We start from the raw sequence: 18,500 nt of genomic DNA on the forward strand, positions 1-18,500 counted from the left end.
GGAGCACAGCCAGCTTTTGGTAAATTTCTGGTGTGAGGCCAGCAAAGCAGTTGTAAGAGTACAGGAAAGATCATGCATACCAGCAAACAGCAAAGAAGCTGACAGAGTTGCAAATTTACCATATTGGTGACCAGTGCAGGAAAGAGCAGATTAAGTGGTTCAAGAATGAGTACAGGAAAACCAGGACCAGAACTGCACCTTGGGCAACTTGAGGAGTTTGATTGGGTGCTGGGTACTGAGCTGAGCATGGATCCTCTCTGTGGTACCCTGCGATGCAGTCCATAAACAGCTTGAAAATCTTCATGGCCAGGTGGCCCATGCAATCAAGCCCCATGAGCAGCTGGAAGGGCAACTTTACCCTATGCAGACCCCAACCCCCATGGATGCCTCCCCCAGCATCAAGCGGATGGCAAACAGGGAAGCAATGGAAAGCAGAATGGGGGGCCAGGGGACATGCAACAGTAGAAGGTTTTTATTTTGTATATGATTTCATTATTTGCACTTATTCTTGTGCTTTTTTTTTGTTTGTTTTTTTAAGGTTCTGTTACTGCTGTTTTGGTGGGGTAATGCAGCTGGCCTGCTTGGCAATGGGCTGATGTTGTACTTTTCTAATGAATGTTTATAAATAAAGATTTTTATTTTATCAAAAAAGCTTATTGCTATCATTGCATCACATCATACAATGTGTACTTAAAATAAAGGTAAACACGTGATCAGGGACAATTAGGAGACAAATACTAATCCTCAATATAGTTAACATCAATCCATACAGTGAATCAACCCCCCCCCCCCCATTTGATAAGCAGGCATGTCATTCATAAATACACTGCATGGCAATCGACCTCTCCCCTGCAAGCACTAAACCCCTCAAGAATCAATCAGCACCCGCTCCTCCCCGCACCAAGCACATTCATAAAGGTACCGTCTCCCTCTTCCATTGGGCCATGCAAGTCCATAATGTGGGAGCACAAAGCATCCCTGACTTCTGTTGCCCAGAGGCATCCAGCTGCAGCTGAGGTAGATGCACCTTCTGGATCAATGTACCAATTCAGCAGCCCCTTGCTAGCATAGGTCCATTTGGGGGAAATGGCTTAGATCTGGCTTCATAAAGATTGTAAAGAACACAGCAAGCCACATTATGCAGACAGCATTGAGGACACTGGAATCCAAATGGGTCTGTAGACATCACCAATGGGATTTCAATTTGCCGAAAGCACACTGACCCACCATTCTACACCTGCAGGGTGTGTAATTCAACTGTCTTTTGCTAGGACCTCTGAAATCAGAATACCATTTCATAAGCCAAGGCAAAAGGCGGTACACACTGCGTCCCCCAGAATAATTGTGCGGACAATAACCATTTATGACAATGTCATTTGGTGGGAATAGTGTCCCAGCCTCTCAATGAACGTAGACTCCTGGTTAAGCAAAAAACCCTGGTATCATGAATTTTTCCAGTGCAGCCCATGTTGACATTCATAAGTCAACCTCTGTGGTCTACAAGGGCCTGCATAACCATGGAGCAGTACCCTTTGCGGTTTATGTACTCACATGCTCCTTGAGGAGGGCAAACCATGAGCACATGAGTTCCATCAATGGCCCTGGCGCAGTTTGGAAACCCCATTCTTTCAAAGGCAGCAATTACTTCAGGAATATCTTTTATGCCCGGCACCTTGGAGTAAACCACACACCTGATTGCCTTAGAAACCTCTGCCACCACTTTGCCCATAGTTGACTTTCCAACACCCAACTAGTTGACAATGGATCTGTAGCAGTCTGGGGTAGCTAGCTTCCAGACTGTTACAGCAACCTGCTTCTGGACCAGCCTCACGCGTGGCCTTATGCTGGAGGGGTTGGGGCAAAGTGCTCACAAAGCTCCAGAAATGTAGCTTTTTTTCATAGCAGGCATCAGCAGCTGTACTGAATGTCATAAGCAGCAGCAGCCTGTTCAAGTCTACCATGTCTGTGTTCTCCTCGTCTTCCGCCTCCTCCTCCATCATAAGCTCTGTCAGGTGCCTCTGGTGGGCCAGAAAATGCTGCTAAAATGTCCATCAGCATCTCACAGAAGCTCTGCCCATTTCCTGACACAGGAGTGAGAGCACAAGCAAGAGAAGAGCTGCCTCCATATTGCTGGCTCTGGTAGCACACAGACTGAAATGACTGCTTGGCAGGATGTTTTAGCCGGCTGCTTAAACTTCCTGTAACATGCAGGGTGGACAGTCGAGTTTTCCCACGGTGCACCATGGTCAAAGGGCTAGCGCAGCCACATTTCAGAAGGTCACTAGGAAGTCTGGGAAATGGTTGGTTTGACTGAGGTCTATGTGGTGCAGTGCGGACATCAGAGCTCTGGGTTAAAAAATTCTTAATGTAGGGTTAACACTCAGTGTAGATGCTCAAGCCTGGGGTTCTAGAACCCAGAGTCAGTTGACTTGAGTCCCACTAACTCTGGGCTTGAACTGCAGTGTTGACATACCCAAAGTCATTATTTCACCTACTGTCAAATGGTCAAGCATGACAGAGCCATTTAATGATAAAACGTCACAGAAGATAGCCACTGATTTAACTGGATCAACTTAATTTGGAAAGATGCCCACATACCATGTGAAGGGTCCAAAATGGAAAAGCAAGAATATGAACTCAAAGAAAACCTTTAGAAATATAAGAAGGGAAATCCAAACAAATCAAATGCTTGTCAAGTAGAACATTATCAGTTTCACCCCTAAATCTTCTTGGTAATTTTTTCTGTAGGAAGTTGGCAAATAGCTCATTTCATCCAGATTTAGACCATCCATATGCTGTTTATACTTGCAGGTTTGCCTCAATTTTTAGGAAGTAGGCTAATTCTTTTTTTCAACCTGAGGCCAAATTTCTTCCAACACGTTCTCCTGAACAGTGTCACCGATAACATGTCAACATTGGGATTTTAGTCACTAATTTAACTGCATGAGGAGTAAATCATGCCTACATTAGGGGTCTGCATCAGTGGCTAAAATCACAATTTACATAAAAACTTACTCTAGATTCACAGATTATAAAGCCAGAAGGGACCATCTAGTCTGACCTCTTGTATAACTGCCCAGAGGTCCTCCCTGAATTAATTCCTCTTTGAACTAAAGACTATCTTTTAGAAAAACATCGAGTCTTGAGTTAAAAATTGTAAGTGATGGAGAATCCACCACAACCCTTAAATTCTTCCAAAGATTAATTGCCACTGTTAAAAATACGCATCTTATTTCCAGTCTGAGTTTGTCTAGCTTCAACCTTCAGACATTGGATCTTGTTATACCATTGTCTGCTAGACTGAAGACCAATTATCAAATTTTTGTTCCCCATGTAGGTACTTTTAAACTGTGATTAAGTCACCCCTTAATCTTCTCTTTGTTAAATACATTGATCTTGGAGTTTTTCCACTATGAGGCATGGTTCCCAATTCTTTAATCAGACTCCTTGGCTTTTCTCTGAACTCTCTCCTGTTTATCAATATCCTTTTGAATTGTTTACACCATAACTGGACACAGTGTTCCAGTTGTACCAGATGTGGCTATACCAGATGCCAAATAAAGAGGTAATATAACCTCCTTACTCTTACTTGAGGTTCCCGTTTACGCATGCAAGGATCACATTAGCCCTTCTGGCCAGTGTCACACTAGGAACTCATGTTCAACTGATTATGACCCCTGAGTCTTTTTCACAATCACTGTTTCCTAAGATAGACCCCCATTCTGTAAGAATGCCCTACATTCTTTGTTCCTAAATGTATAACTTTACATTTAGCTATATTAAAGAACATATTGTTTGTTTGTGCCCAGCTTACAAAGCAAACTAGATTGTTCTGTATCAGTGATCTGTCCTCTGTTATTTACACTCCCCCAATCTGTATGTCATCTGCAAACTATCAGTGATGATTTTATATTTTCTTCCTGGTCACTGATAAAAATATTAAATAATGTAGGCCAAGAAGCAATCACTGTGTTTCCACTAGAAACACATCCTCTCAAAGACAGTCCACAGTTTATAATACATGTTGAGACCTGTCCATGAGCCAGTTTTTAATCCATTTAGGGTGTGTCATGTTCAATTTTGTACTTTTCTAGTTTCTTAATCAAAACATCATGTGGCAACAAGTCAAATACCTTGCAATCTAAGTTTTATTACATCAACATCATGATCTTTATCAACCAATCTTGTAATCTCCTAACAATTAAAGTTAGTTTGACAGGATCATGTTCCATAAACCCATGGTGACTGACATTATATTAAGTTCCTTTAATTTTTTTATTAAAAGGAGTCTCATATTTACTTTTCTGATAGAGGGCAAAGTATGTGGGGCCACTCCATTGACTGGCTGGGCATTGTTCAGGAAGTGATATTGCTTACACTTCTAAATATTTCCCATCCCTAGTATTTAAGCTTCACCCATGCATATAGTCTCAAAGGACCAAGTGTTTAATAATACCAGAGAATCTCACATGACAGCACACAGCAGGGCTGACATACCACAAAGTACACATTCCTTCACGGTACACTATCATTCTAAAACTCTATCACATTAGTTAATTTCCCTTTACAAAGTTTTATTGTTTACTCTCTTAAGGTAGGACAATTATTAACAGAAGTAGAATTGTGGTTAAGTTTCCGTTATGGTATAACATATATGATTATTTCCTTAATGTTAATACTTACAGGATTGATAGCAGAGTCTGGATTGATTTGCAGCATGTAAATATTGTCAGTAGAGTACTGGAAGAGTCCATAATAGGGGTTCAACATTTCATGGCACAGTAAATACAACCACTCTCTGCCAAAAAAAAAGCAAGGTTTTAGAACAGTGAGAATTTCACTGAAATTTTAAACGTTTATTATGACTCTGTCAAACAGTCTTGACTGATTTATTTTCAATTTTCTATCAGAAATCTGGTAAGCTATATTGCCTGGGGTGGAGGACTAGAAAGCTTTCTCTAGAAAGCCAGGAAAAGTCTGGCTCATTCACATGCAGACTGATTTTATTTTAGATGTACCGTCAAGGAAATTAGCATTAATTGAGTGAAAACAGATTCTTGTAACCAGTTAGGGTAATGTAATCACAACTCACGCTCTTTACCTGAACCATGGGATGGAGCGTGATCAATGGAAAACAAGTTGCTGGGTTATTTGATCAATGAATTATCTGGAGCCCTGATAACATGAATTACTTGTAACATTTCCAGATTTGTGTAACTGTTGGTGCAGAGCTAGGGAATATGGAAGAGTGCAGGAGGCTTGGGGGGTCTGTCCATTTGCCACTCTTCATCCCACAGGGCTGTGCTCTGGCACAACTACTGAAGGGCCAAAACAGTCCTTGAAAAATGACCCTTATTAGTGTAAGGGATCATCCATATACTATGTTTTTGAAATCCAAATTCAAGGACTAGAGCTTTGATGAAGAACTGGGTGTGTTTCAAAAATGTAATTTTTCTACCATTCCTAGCTGAGTAGGAGACCTTTGCTCTCAGTGAGCTCTGAAGTGCTAAAAGAACAGAACCATAAGGGAGGAAACTGGGCACATTCCCCACCAGTAACATACTTCAAAGGGGACTAGAGCCATCTGTTTCCCCCTTCCTCCCTACATTACATCCCGACACATACTAGTACTCTACCTGGACAGATGCGGCAGAACACTCTGGGAGCAGCACACATGGAGCACTGTAGGCCAAGGTCTAACATCTTTTTTTTTTGCTAAGGCAAAACTTGGGTTTAAGTTGGGCTTAGTGTACAGCAGCTACCTACACCTGGCCTACACTCTGACACTGAGCCTAACTTATTCCACACAAACCACCCAGGCTTGCTAAATGTTACTACCCCTTCACCCTTGCTCTGCGGATTACTTCTGAGACATTGCCTTCACTTCTCCCTCAGCAAACCCAGGAGATCAGTCATGTATGATAAACTGCTGACAATCCCCAGGGTATGATGATCCCTGTACAATACTACTGACAAATTAGAAAAGTGAGCACTGAAATGAAGTGTACTTGATTTCTCTAGATATACATGCACTTATATCCCAGCCACAGTTCTGTTAACCTGCGCCAACTAATCTCTCTCCTCCATTCAATACAGCTACACCTAACAGTGAATGAAGTTGAAGTGCATGCATATAAATGCTGTAATTCAGATTTGGAACACAACACAACACAACACAACCAATAGCATATTTTTAATGGTTCTTCATGTCTAATAATAGCACCATCCTTATTAAACCATTCCCAGTGGCAATTTGCCAGCTCCTGGAGGCAAAGTTAAGGCTGTGTCGCACGGGTGACACACACCTTAAATTTTCACTACTTGTTTTTTTTGAGGTTTAAGTTTAGCCACTCTCCACATTCTGGAATGACATGAAGCACCATTGGGTAACCTTAACTACGAATTAAAGTTTTTGAGCAGTTAATGTGGATTTGGGTATTTTTTCAAATACGTGATTAGCTGACATAGGAGCCTACGCCCCACTGACCTTCCAGGGACCTTAGGCTCCTAAGCCACGTGAGTGCTTTTGAACATTTTACCCACTGGTGCCTTAATTCAGCACTCAAGTTTGAAAATTATGGGTTTAAATATGCATACATTGGAGAACACACACAAAACTGAGTTTTGAGGAAAAGTTAGGTTTCAGGCCAATGATGTAATTGAACGGACATCAACCTGAATTACTGTTTTTTAAAAAAGGATTCAGTAGTTTCAAGTACTACATCTGCCCCACCAATGGGTTGTAGATTTACAATCACATTTTCCTAGTTAAAAATAAGTTATTTTAATTCCTTTTGCTGTGTGACAACCACACAAAGCTGACAATCCTGAAGAAAAGTGTCACTATAAAGTATGACAGCTGAAATGAGATTTATTTCAGTTATAGAATTTTTAGGTATTACTAATAAAAAAAAATTTCAGACTTAAGTGGCAGTTTTATGTTGACAGTATTCCCTTCAAAGTGACCTGCAATTCAACTTATATTTTCCCACACTTCCAGTAATAAAAGACAAGAGGGAAGGCAGCAGCAAAGCAAACATCATACAGTAAATATTTTGCATAAAGGATATTATACAAAAATGAACAGTATAACAAAGTGACACACTAAGAAAAACCAAGGTTTTAAGGTAACAATTAAAGAGGAAATGACTCAGAGGTACTAAGATGCTGGAAGAAAGAGTCACAGACAGCACAGTACAAGTAAAAATGCAGCCTCCAATTGTTAGGCATTGATGGGACATGAAAGAGGAGGGGCAAAACCAGAAATAATTAAGCAAACAAGACAATTTTACAAGCAGAATTTTGTGGGAAGTCAGTTTTTTGATTGAATTTGGAGATGAACAGAAACTTTATGAAAGTAATGGGGGTTATACTGTCCCACTATCTGGAACAAAAGAGTAGTCCCACCTACATAATTCTGGATCCTATGAAGTTGTATGCAGAGATTTGGGCAAATCATAAAAGATATAGACCAGCATCCATCTAGATAGGAAGTGATTAAGACCTGAATAAAGGTTTTAGCAGAGGCAAGGTCAGGGTAAAGATGAATTCTCACAGTGTGTCAGTGGTGGCAACAGGTGTAGGTCACTAAGCATTTTAAAGGCTGTTTCACAGTTAAACTAAAACATTCCAGACAAAAAGGATTAAGAAATCCAGATCTCACCTTGCCACTCCACCATAATCCAAACCCTCTTCTCCTCGAAATTTCACCATCAGCCTCTTTTTCAGGTCTTTTGGTCTCATCTTCATTATCTGACGGTAGGACTCCTATACATATATATATATATATTACAAATAAGAGTTCTTTCCTTTCCATGGTTACAAGTCTACTACAGAACACCAGCATCATATAGGTTGCCATTTGAGTCAAGATTTCCCCATTAGTGTTTTTCATGGCTGGTGTCAATGTGAACTCCAATAACATCCCACTGATGTTAATGTTAAATAGAAGAAGATACATAGTCTTTGATTCCATAAATTCAGATTTGTTTTCCATGTATAAATGCTCTTATGTTATCCATTCCTAGAATAATAACAGACTTCCAAGTAAATCTTTACATGGCTGAAAAGCACAAGCAATAATGTCAATCAACGACAGAGATGGACTGTCAAATTATCTAAAATTACAGCATTCAAGAATTTAAAGAGGATCAAGTCTGCTGCAAAGGTTGCAGAAAGAAAAAAGGTTTCAGTGAGACAAGACAAGCTGCACAAGTGTGGAAACACTGACAGACTTTCTTTTGTATTGCACATTCTGAAGACATTTTCATACCACCACATATTTTCAGCATATTCCTCAATGTTATATTTTCATACTATGCTACACTACATTTAAAAAAATCCTTTTAGTGTTGAGTTGGGTGACAGTTTCTGACCTACTTCCCTACACTCCTAAAGGGGGAGGGGGGAGGAGGAGGAGGAGGAGGTACCCAAAACAAGCTATGGCTCTAACCACAAACTGAAACTTACTGGTAGGAAAGGTCTGCTACCCAGACAGAAAGTTAAACGAAAACAAACCCAGACAAATAATTCAATGTACTCTGAGGTGGTATTTTACCTGCCCTTCTCTAGTTATAAATTTACAGTAAAAAAAATAATCCTGCAAATTTGTAGCCCAAGCTTACATTTTACTGTAGTTTTATCTCCTTAGCGCTAACATGTCTGCTTCAGTGCCTACTCCAGGATGAATCAGATTCACTGTAAGCAAAGAGCAATTTCACATAAAAACTAACAGCAGCATTTGTGTCTCACATCTAACTGGCAGTGCACAAATCTACATACCTCAAATATTTCTTCTCTGGATACTTCAATGCGGCAGTGACCAGCTTGGGGTTGCTGAAGAGAGAGTTCATGTCTAAGGACTTTTAATTTCTGTACTAAGTCTCTTTCATATCTTTGTGCAGGCAACTCCTCACCATCTTCTAATGACCCCTCATTCGGGACTGGCAAAGGCTGGCTGGGTTCTTTTAGTTGGCATTGATGGCTTTGAAAGGAATTACATAAAATATTTACTCTAAAAGCATAGGAGTAGAAAATGTGGCATAATGTGATGGAAGAACTAGTTAGACACCCTTTTAATTAATACTTAACGGAAACAGAATGTGGCTTTAGCAGGGTAATTACTGCAGCCCTGCTATCTTTCATTTCAAGCTGTAACAAATCAGGATACGTACAAAAACTGAAATAATTCAAATAGTCCCATTCAATGGATCATGGTAATAATATTAATTATGAAGTTCTGAAAGGCAATATTATCCATTGTTGCCTAGTGCTTACATTGAGTGCTGACTGAACAATGATGAAAAATGTCATTGACTTCTCCAACACTGACACCACTTTAAGGGCCATGACAGTCCATTACAGAGTTGCATAAGAACTTCATAAATGAAACAGCTTCACACTACATTCTCACTGCATTTTACTTGGGCTCCATACAAATAAAACAAACAGCACAAAATGAGGTAGTAAATACAGAATCTATAGTTAAGTTTAAAAAAATCTGCTGGTCTCGAAGAGTTACAGCACTACACCTAAATTGACTGATTCCGGACAAAGAAAAGCTAAGCTATTTTTAAAAGATGCTTCAACACAGAAGTCTAAAATTAAAATATGAATTCTCTATGTGAAGTTCTTACTTCATGATGTGATGTAATCTTGGGTCTGTGAACTGTGTGGTTCTGTTATTGTGATCTACAAAATATATTCTTCCAGACACTGTACTTCTAACTTCCCAACCCGGCGGCAGAGGTCCTAGTTCATCGCAATTCACACTGTTAAGGTCTCTAACGAGAAGAGAAGGAAAAAAGTTAGAAAGTATTGGTAATTAAAAGAAAAACAAATTACTCTGAAAATAAGATGAGTGAATGTAGTGCTCATCAAGGCAAGGAAAGATTGCCCAGTAAGCCGGGGTTTGTGATGTGGACACATGCCTTTTAGGAACCAGAGTGAGTCCACTTAATTTGTTTTATTTGATATGCAAGAAACTCAGAATTCAAATAGGAGGGATATATCTGAAAACCAGGAATACTATGCATTCCTTGGAGTGATAGCAGAAAGCAAATTAGACATGAGTTTGCAATACAATATGGCAGCAAAAAAAAAGGTCAGTGTAGTTTTGAGCTACACACAGAGGCACATCACAGAACAGTGAGATAATAGACCCTATGTGCAACTGCACGTGGAAAACTGAATTAATTTCTGAATGTCTTTTTAACACAGACTGAGGAATTGGAAGGAATTCAGAGTACAGCAATAAAAATGATTAGGTGCCAGAGGGTCAGAATGGAAGACAAACTGAGAACTAAATATGGATACTTGGTTATGCAATTAAATGGGGAATATTTTTTTGAATGGTGTAAACTTGACTCAGGGATTGCTCATGGAAGATGATTCCCAATATAAAGACACTAAAGGAAACTCCTTTAAACACTAACAGGGGCTACACTTCCCAAAAAAACACCACCATTCAGAAATTGAAGACTATCAATTACAGTGTCTAAGAACCCAGACTGTTAAAAGCAGAGGTGGCTGATTATTCCCACTATTTTTTTGATACTGTTAGTGATAAAAATAAGTACAAGCAGGCATGGAGATCTCTCACCTCTAATTAGCAAGTTTCTGATTCTAACCATATGATTAATAATTTCAGTACAACTCATTCATTCAGGGAGGTATTGCTGACAACATTGTACTTTTCACTCTAGGTAATATTAAACATAATTCTTTACCAGCACTACTGAAGACAGCTCACTTACTTTCAGGTAACATTTCAATTCCATTGACAGCATGCATTTACACATGTAGAATTGCAAAGGTAGAGAACACAAGCAGCCTAAGTATGGGGAGATACTAGTAGGGGCAAAAAAAGGGTGGAGGCACTGAAGACTATTATTTAGGCAGCCAAGTTTTTCTGATTAATAAGGAAGTGAAAGACAGCTGCTGTGATGCAAATTTTACCTGAGGTTCAAGAGGCTGCCTCACAGATATTTCAAATGGGAATATTCCTAAATCTAGCCATATATTATGAACATATATCAATGGATTTTGAGGCTATGAGGAAGCACATTTTGTACATTGTAAGCTTCCTTAGGGCAGGAAAAAGCAGGGACTAGACAGGCCTTAGTTAGGCTCTCTAAAAGATTACAATTATGGCTGTGTGTTCAGCTGTGCATCTGAAACTGTATTTTAGTGATCTGATTGCATTCAATTTTTAGTGCACATATATGCTGAATGGCAAGGACAAGTTTTTGCACTCATTATGGAGTCTTGTCTCAAAACAGGTACAGAAAAAGAACCACCTTTGCTAAAAATACGGCAACATTATCGACGCTTGTAAGACACTGTGCCGTGTGTACTTAAACTGTTGTTCTTGAAAGCCTGCCTCTGCAGTTTGGTGCCTTGATTCATCTATCCAGTATTCTGCATCACTCCATCAGTTATGTTGTCAGCACAGTGAGTAGGAAGCTACAGTCTTTCATAGTTTCACTTTTCAGGCTTTGGACAGCCCATAGGAACATCATGGAGAAGCAGATCTCAGGGAAACTAGCCAGCAATATATATTTACAGTCACAAAAGACTGGATTATCACAGGCTAATTCTTTAAAGAAACTTTACCAAATTAATTTTGTGGATGATTCATATTTTCCCAGCTGCAATTTGTTGGTCTGACATGAGGAGAATTTTTAATAGTTTAAAAGTAATTTTTCAAGCACCTAGAGTGCAGAATTGGCAAAATATTTCTGCTTCAGCTGCATAAAAAGTGAGCAACACTATGATTGAAGACATCAACGAACCATTCAGAAGTCAGACGTCAGTAGCTTAAAGCCAGTAGAGTTTAGTTTTTCTCAGCTGAGCATTAAACTGGTCTCAGCCTCAGAAAAATGTTAGGTCAGATTCAGTAAAGCAATTTGCAACTTTGTTAAAAGGATCAGTCACATCAGTGCTTTATCAATGTGATCTCAGCAAGGGTTACATGATGCTTTTACATGATTTAAAAGTTGCAGGTAGTTAATTATTAATTAATAAGCAAGTAAATGTCCTGAGGAGATTGAATGAAAGTCACTAAAGAAATATGCGATTCCTTATTCTGCTCTCTTCCAGAGTAGGAACCACTTCTTATCATCAGCTGCCATAAGATGAAAATAACTGAGTTTGTGTAGCTATGAATACGTACCTTGGTATCCTGGGGTCATGCCACGTACTAACTCCAGTCTGTGTGTGCAAAAAATAAACCTGTCCCTGTACCGTTGTCCTTTGTTCTACATAAAGGAGGGAAAATATTCCTTAATTATTCTAAATTATAAATTTTTAAAATAATCTATAAGCAGTTTCTTAAAGCTACAAGCATATTCTTTTACAACAGAATCAGGGAGAGAAGAGATTAATTGAGCCATCCAGTCTGATCTCTTGCACTTTGGACTTGCCTCAATAATATGTTTCACTATCCAACTGCTTTAACTATTTCTAATATCTAAGCCTAGCTTTCCCTTTCTTAACTTCAGATCACCATGCCTTGAACTAATTCTCTTCTTCTATATTGTGGTGAGTATTTTTTTTTTAAATTAACTAGATAATTGCCTTGCTCCAAAATCTGGTGTTCTCTTTTTCCTAGGTAAGATTTAATTCTCCCACTCATCCTATCCTCTGATTCTTGTTTCATTGCTGCCTTTATATTTTCCTGTAGTTTTCCTAGTTCTAACTATGGGCTTCAACCCTACACACAATATGCTGTGGGGAAAGCAAAACAGCATTACTCCTTTAGTTTAAAAACGTTTTACATGCATTCTCCATGCATAAAGATTCCAATTTAGCATTAGCTTTTCTGCAACAGCATCACACCACAAACTCATGTTTAGTTTACTATCAGCTCTAAGTGTCTCTTGCAGTAGCTGTATCTAAGCAGCCATTCTTCAGTTTACATCTGTACTGCTTATCTCATATCCCTAAATACAGAGCATTACAGACACACAAACATTACATGTACTAACAAGTAAAGCAGGTATTTTATATTAAACTTAAGGAAATTTATATATAAAGCTTTCTGAATTAATTCAGCAAATGTACAGTTCTGGAAACTCTTACCATAGCCTTCAGGTAAGTCAGGTGACTGATGACCATGTGGTCTATTCTGAGGTGTTTGTACATGACTTCTGACTTCAGGATTTCGAAGTCGCTGTGCCAGAAGCCTCTGATCTTGACTAGGAGATTCCACAAACCTACAATTCCCTCCACCAGCAGCACCAGTACTATCTGTATATGGTGCTGGTTCCTCCATAAAACAGCTTAGTGGCCTTCCAGGTCCAGAATCTTCAAAAACCGTTCTGAAAGCAGGGACGCTCACAAAATTAACACAATACAGGTTGGCCTACAAAAATGGCTAATTTTCTTCCTCTCCATTATTTGATTTGAATGAACTGCAACTTCTGTGCCACACACTATACCCCACTTTTCTGATACTCTCTAGAGCAAACACCGCATAAGACTGTATATCTCAGTACAACTGAATTGCTGGGTAAACTGGAAATGAAATTTATTTATATATATATTTGCATTCAATGTGTGAGTGTATACACATACATATTAAATTAAATTTGACATATACATACATGCATACATTTATAAATATAAATTTAATTCAATGTATGTGTGTGTACATGCACACGTGTATAAATATATTACATATAATTATATCTTGTGAAGAGTCATGCACCCAAATTAATTAAGAAATGGTCTGGAAATAGATATATCTATATCTCAGGACCATTTCTTAATTACTTTGGTTGCATTACTATTCACAAAAATTCCAGATTTTATTTTTCGTAAGTATAACACACAGTATTAACAAAAATACCATTTTTCACTTAAATGTATGGAATTAAGTGAAACTAAATACTCAGCAGAATTATCAGATGTGATACTTACCCTTCATTTTCCAACAGCCCTCTACAATCTACTACAGAACCTCCTGAGCCTATTCTGTCCCGTGTCTGTAAACTGACTGAAATAGAAAAAGCATAAAAATATAAAAAGGAATACTGAAGACAAATCCTGCCATTCTGAGAGTGCATCAATTTTATCAATAGTTCACATCTGCACTACTCAATATTTCTAATAAGTGTTTTTGATTAAAAAAGGGATAGTAACTTGATTTCCCAAATGCAAACTACTAGCATCATGGTTCCAAAAGCTAGGTGGTGTCTTCTCTATCAATAACCCAAGCTAGCATCTACTTTGTTATAAATGTGGGTGATTTTTATTTATCAGCATGCACAAAGGTTCTAAATCTCTTCTGTAAGTACAAAGTCAAGGATGACTGGAACTAGAACACTATTCACCACTAGATGTCACCACAATGGAGAATTAAAGTTTTTGTCAATTACAGATTTCCTCCTTCAGTGAAGAGGAGTTAGGAAACGACAATGGAGCTTTGATTGTATTTTTTTTTTTTTTTTTAACTTAACGGCATAGTTCAAAATGCTTTAAAAACAAAACAATAGCATAAAATTTGGGCTAAATGTTCCAAACAGCGCAAGAAAAATATCAACAATTGATTAAACAAACTTTTTCTTCATTTTTAAGTACCCCAAGTCACAGATCACCAGCTCACACTATTAGATGGATAAGCAGGCATGCTACTCGTAATGTTAAAACAGTTCTCTGTCAGGTGGTGTTCTCAGGAAAGTGTCTTAAAAATAGTGTTCTGCAAAATATTTATATCACAATTTATCTTCCTTGATAGTTAATAATACCACTGAATTCCTTTTATATATCACTGTGGCCCTACACGTACAACTGGTTTTCCATGGAGAAAGTTTACCCTAATTAGCTGAACTACCACCAAATCCTTCACCCCTACTTATCCAAAAATTACCCTTACAATTACCAGTTGGAAGAAAGCAATTTAGATTATGATGAAACAATTTTCAAATGATCTAGCTTAGTCGCTGTTCATTTACAGTAAACAGGACATCTAATTTGTATTAGTATAAGGAACACAGAAAGGGGGAATAGAAGCAATAAGTGACTTCAGGAAATGAAGTTTGAAAGATTTTTTTAGGAAAGTTTTTCCCTTTTAGCATCTCTCTATCTTGTTTTAATCCAAGGAGTTGAAAGTTTAAACTATAATTGCTTCTTTTTATATAGACAGGAATGTTCTTACCCACTATTTGGCCTCGTACTGCATCAGTATCTGTGGGGTTTAATTTGCATAGATCCAAACGCTGGTCTGCAAAAGAACAATTAAAAAAACGTAACCCAAGCAAATATTGAACTGGAGATAAAGATAATATTCACAACTCAAACAGAAGGACTTTTGCAAAAAATAGTTTTAAAAATGCATGCAAAAAAAAAAAAAAAAAAAATACTAACATCCAGTATCTTTTAGTCTGCTGATGGCATTAGAAAGGAGACGGACACACCCCAGGAAGCCAGCTCCCTGTTTCTTGTGTATTTTCTTGTGATTCCATACACTGATGGTTATAGAATCTGTTTTCCCAACATATCTAGAAGAACATATATTTAGAAGAAGAAATTAATTCAAACTCGTGCTCTTAATATTCTACAATATTTGCACTTTGCTCCATATCCAGATTGATTTCTGATGTATTTTGGTAATGCCACTTTATCAAATACAGAAACACTTAATCTTGCTATGGCATTAATTAGAGTGTTGTAACTTTACACAGCATCTTAATACTACAGCCCTAGTTAATTACAGACAAATTCATTAATGTCCAAAACTTATTTTAGATTTAGATTTATTATTTTGAAAACATTTTAATCACTGCAACAAGGAGAATGTTTGGAAATAACTTTAATACAGGAATCTATCCAAGTTTAGAGTCAAAACATTCATGCTGTGTTTGAAACACCTAGATGCTTTAAAATCATGCCTACATTTTTTTAAAAAAGAAAAATAAAACCCTTCAAAAATATTTTAAGAACTGCAAATGATTACAAGTCAAGCTTCCTCAGCAAGAGTGGCTCTTCTTGCTAATTGATGGAAAAAAGGTGGCTTGGTTACACTTGTGCTTTATTTTCCAGATAGACTCCTGCAATGAGGTTTTACAGAATAAGTAACTCACAGATCATAATGCTGGTTCCACTTGGGGTCTAATGTGTTCTTCACAGTGTCAGTTGAATGGCACTGACCTGACCCGTCTACTACTATTTTTGCAAATGGGTCAGGAAGTCCTATGGAGGGGGAAAAAGTATTATTAGAATCACAGTGCCAATTTAACAATTAAATATATATATAGAGAGAGAGAAAGCCATTTTTAATGTATCACCAACTGAAAGAAAAATATCAAGAAAATACACATACATCACAACAAATTTCAATTTCAGCAATCTACCTTTTTTGTAGTCTTATATAGGGCCAATAAAGTGGTGACCATAATTTGACTTTTGTACTTTTTTTTTGATTCAGATTTCCTTTTTATCCCAATTCTGCCATGAGCTTCTAACATTCTTGAAAGGAAAATTTACAGTTATTCTAAATTCTTTTTGTAACTTAAATACAAACAATCAATTGCCATTCCTAGGATGATTTTTTTAATGATGCAGTTTTGTTTAACACAATTCTACCCTTTAGCAAATTTTGAAATCCTTTAGGGAAAAAACATTAAATATTGCTTAAGTTAAAACAGTATATCATTTAAACAAATACCTTCATTAGTATGTATGCATTTCTAATGCACTCCTTAGTATGATGTTTAGGTTACAGCACTTGTATAGTATTATATATCCTCAGAGTGCTTTACAAACATTGTGACCACCTTTTTTGAGATAGGCATTATACCTCTTTTACATAGACACAGAGGTAAGTGACTTGTCCAAGGTCACATCAGTAATAGAGTCAGGACTAGAATTTAGGAATTCTTGGGCCCCCCCAGTCTTGTGTCTAGGCTGCCTGTCTCTATCAGAATAATATGAACCTAAATAGTAATGCAAGTTATCCCTAACTCTCTTACAGGGAAACAGACATGTATTGCAGTTAGGATGATAATAATTTATAGTTTAAAAATACAAGTGTGAAAACAATACCATAAAGTATTAGAAATCTGTCAGTTACTTACGGAAGAAATCTTTTTTTGCAAGATTCTTGGCACATAATACTGCAACACAAAAATATCAGATTAATATATCTAAAAACCTTTTTTTTTTTTTTTAAACAAAAAAAAAATCTTCAACACCCATAATGATTAGACACCAAAAATTTGAACAAACTAAATATGAACACTGCCTCCTTCTTTTCCTCAAAATTTAGAATCAGCATAGTCTCTGCATGCACTCACCTGAAGAGGCAATTAAACTAATCCCCTATTGCCTTTACCCTCATATCTCAATGCTGCGCGCACGCACACGCACACGAAAAAGAAGGAAATTTGGTCTTTCTGAATTTCTGGCACTCATCGTTTAATATGACAAAGACAGAATTCAGTGCCTTTCAAAGTGTGCCAGTTTTGTGGAACTTTCCAATGCAGAAAGAGCTGTCTGTATTTTACATTTATACCCACAAAAATGGCTTCTCTTGCCTCAGGTCCATCCATTCAGATTGTTGGTCAGTTTTTCAAGCAGTTGTTACTGTACCAGTAACTTTTTTTGAAACTTTTCACCTACCCTCCTACTGAACCAGTTTAATCTACCTCAATCTACCAGAATTTAATTCATCTGCCAAAGTATTTTCACATGTCATAAAACAAGATAAAAAAGGAAAGAAAAAAAGCACACCTTGCAATAGCACTAAAGAGGTCTCAAATACAAAATCTTTTTGCCCTGATATGACAAGACCCCATCAAAGGGAACACAGCCAAAAAAGACATCAAATTCTCCATCACCTTTCTGAAGAGCCACAAATCAGACATCATTTGTCTCTCCCGAATTCTACAGAAAAGGGAAGCGGCTTAAGCAGAAGTGAAGTACGGGAAGGAAAGACTTGAGTCTGACTATATCCACTTATTTGAGGTCCTCCAATCCTAATTCTACTGTTCAATAAGATCAGCATTTAGTCTCAGTTCAAAGGAATTGTCCAGTATTCAATGAACTCTTATACCAGGCTAGGAAGCATAACCACTGTCAAATATTAACTTTAATATCTTCAAGCATTCTAAGTGTTACTTAAGGTGGGTGTGTGAGAGAAAGAAAGTTAGCTATAAACCAGTGTTCAATTTATGCGTCACTAACCACTTGTTCAGAAGATCCCCTATCTATCAGAATGAGATTTCTGGACACATGTAGCAGGATGCTTGCATAATGCGTATAGCATCATTCTGACTATTAACATCCATTCTCATCTCTTTCCCACCCTGCAGCTAACAGATTCCCATCCTACACAAAAATCGGCCCTAGAAGTGTGGGATCATAGACACAGGCACCTTCACCTTGGCTAAGCTAGACTTAGAAGGTACTGGGAACAAGAGTGTGGGAAAAACAATCTTGGCACACCTCTGCTGGGACCCTTTCAGCTTCCTGGAAACAGCTCTGTGCTGGAAGCAATGCTA

The 18,500-nt window shown here is 37.8% G+C and overlaps 1 protein-coding gene across 2 annotated transcripts in view; it reads right to left on the bottom strand.

The window, feature by feature from the left end:
- SMURF1 (SMAD specific E3 ubiquitin protein ligase 1) overlaps nt 1–18,500 on the bottom strand; it is a 60,208-nt gene that overhangs the window by 10,887 nt on the left and 30,821 nt on the right. For both annotated transcript variants that reach the window (XM_067534376.1, XM_067534375.1), the window contains exons 2-12: nt 17,076–17,114; nt 16,083–16,191; nt 15,367–15,500; nt 15,158–15,223; nt 13,921–13,996; nt 13,081–13,319; nt 12,173–12,257; nt 9,636–9,782; nt 8,782–8,983; nt 7,664–7,767; nt 4,684–4,798 (exon numbers count right to left, since the gene is read on the bottom strand). In XM_067534376.1, the coding sequence (XP_067390477.1) occupies nt 4,684–4,798; nt 7,664–7,767; nt 8,782–8,983; nt 9,636–9,782; nt 12,173–12,257; nt 13,081–13,319; nt 13,921–13,996; nt 15,158–15,223; nt 15,367–15,500; nt 16,083–16,191; nt 17,076–17,114 (1,316 nt within the window). The remainder of the gene's footprint in view (nt 1–4,683; nt 4,799–7,663; nt 7,768–8,781; nt 8,984–9,635; nt 9,783–12,172; nt 12,258–13,080; nt 13,320–13,920; nt 13,997–15,157; nt 15,224–15,366; nt 15,501–16,082; nt 16,192–17,075; nt 17,115–18,500) is intronic.

This window comes from Emydura macquarii, unplaced genomic scaffold, assembly GCF_026122565.2.
Source record: "Emydura macquarii macquarii isolate MOO-44397 ecotype Brisbane River unplaced genomic scaffold, CSIRO-AGI_Emac_v2 contig_3390, whole genome shotgun sequence".
In the NCBI taxonomy this organism is placed as follows: domain Eukaryota; kingdom Metazoa; phylum Chordata; order Testudines; family Chelidae; genus Emydura; species Emydura macquarii.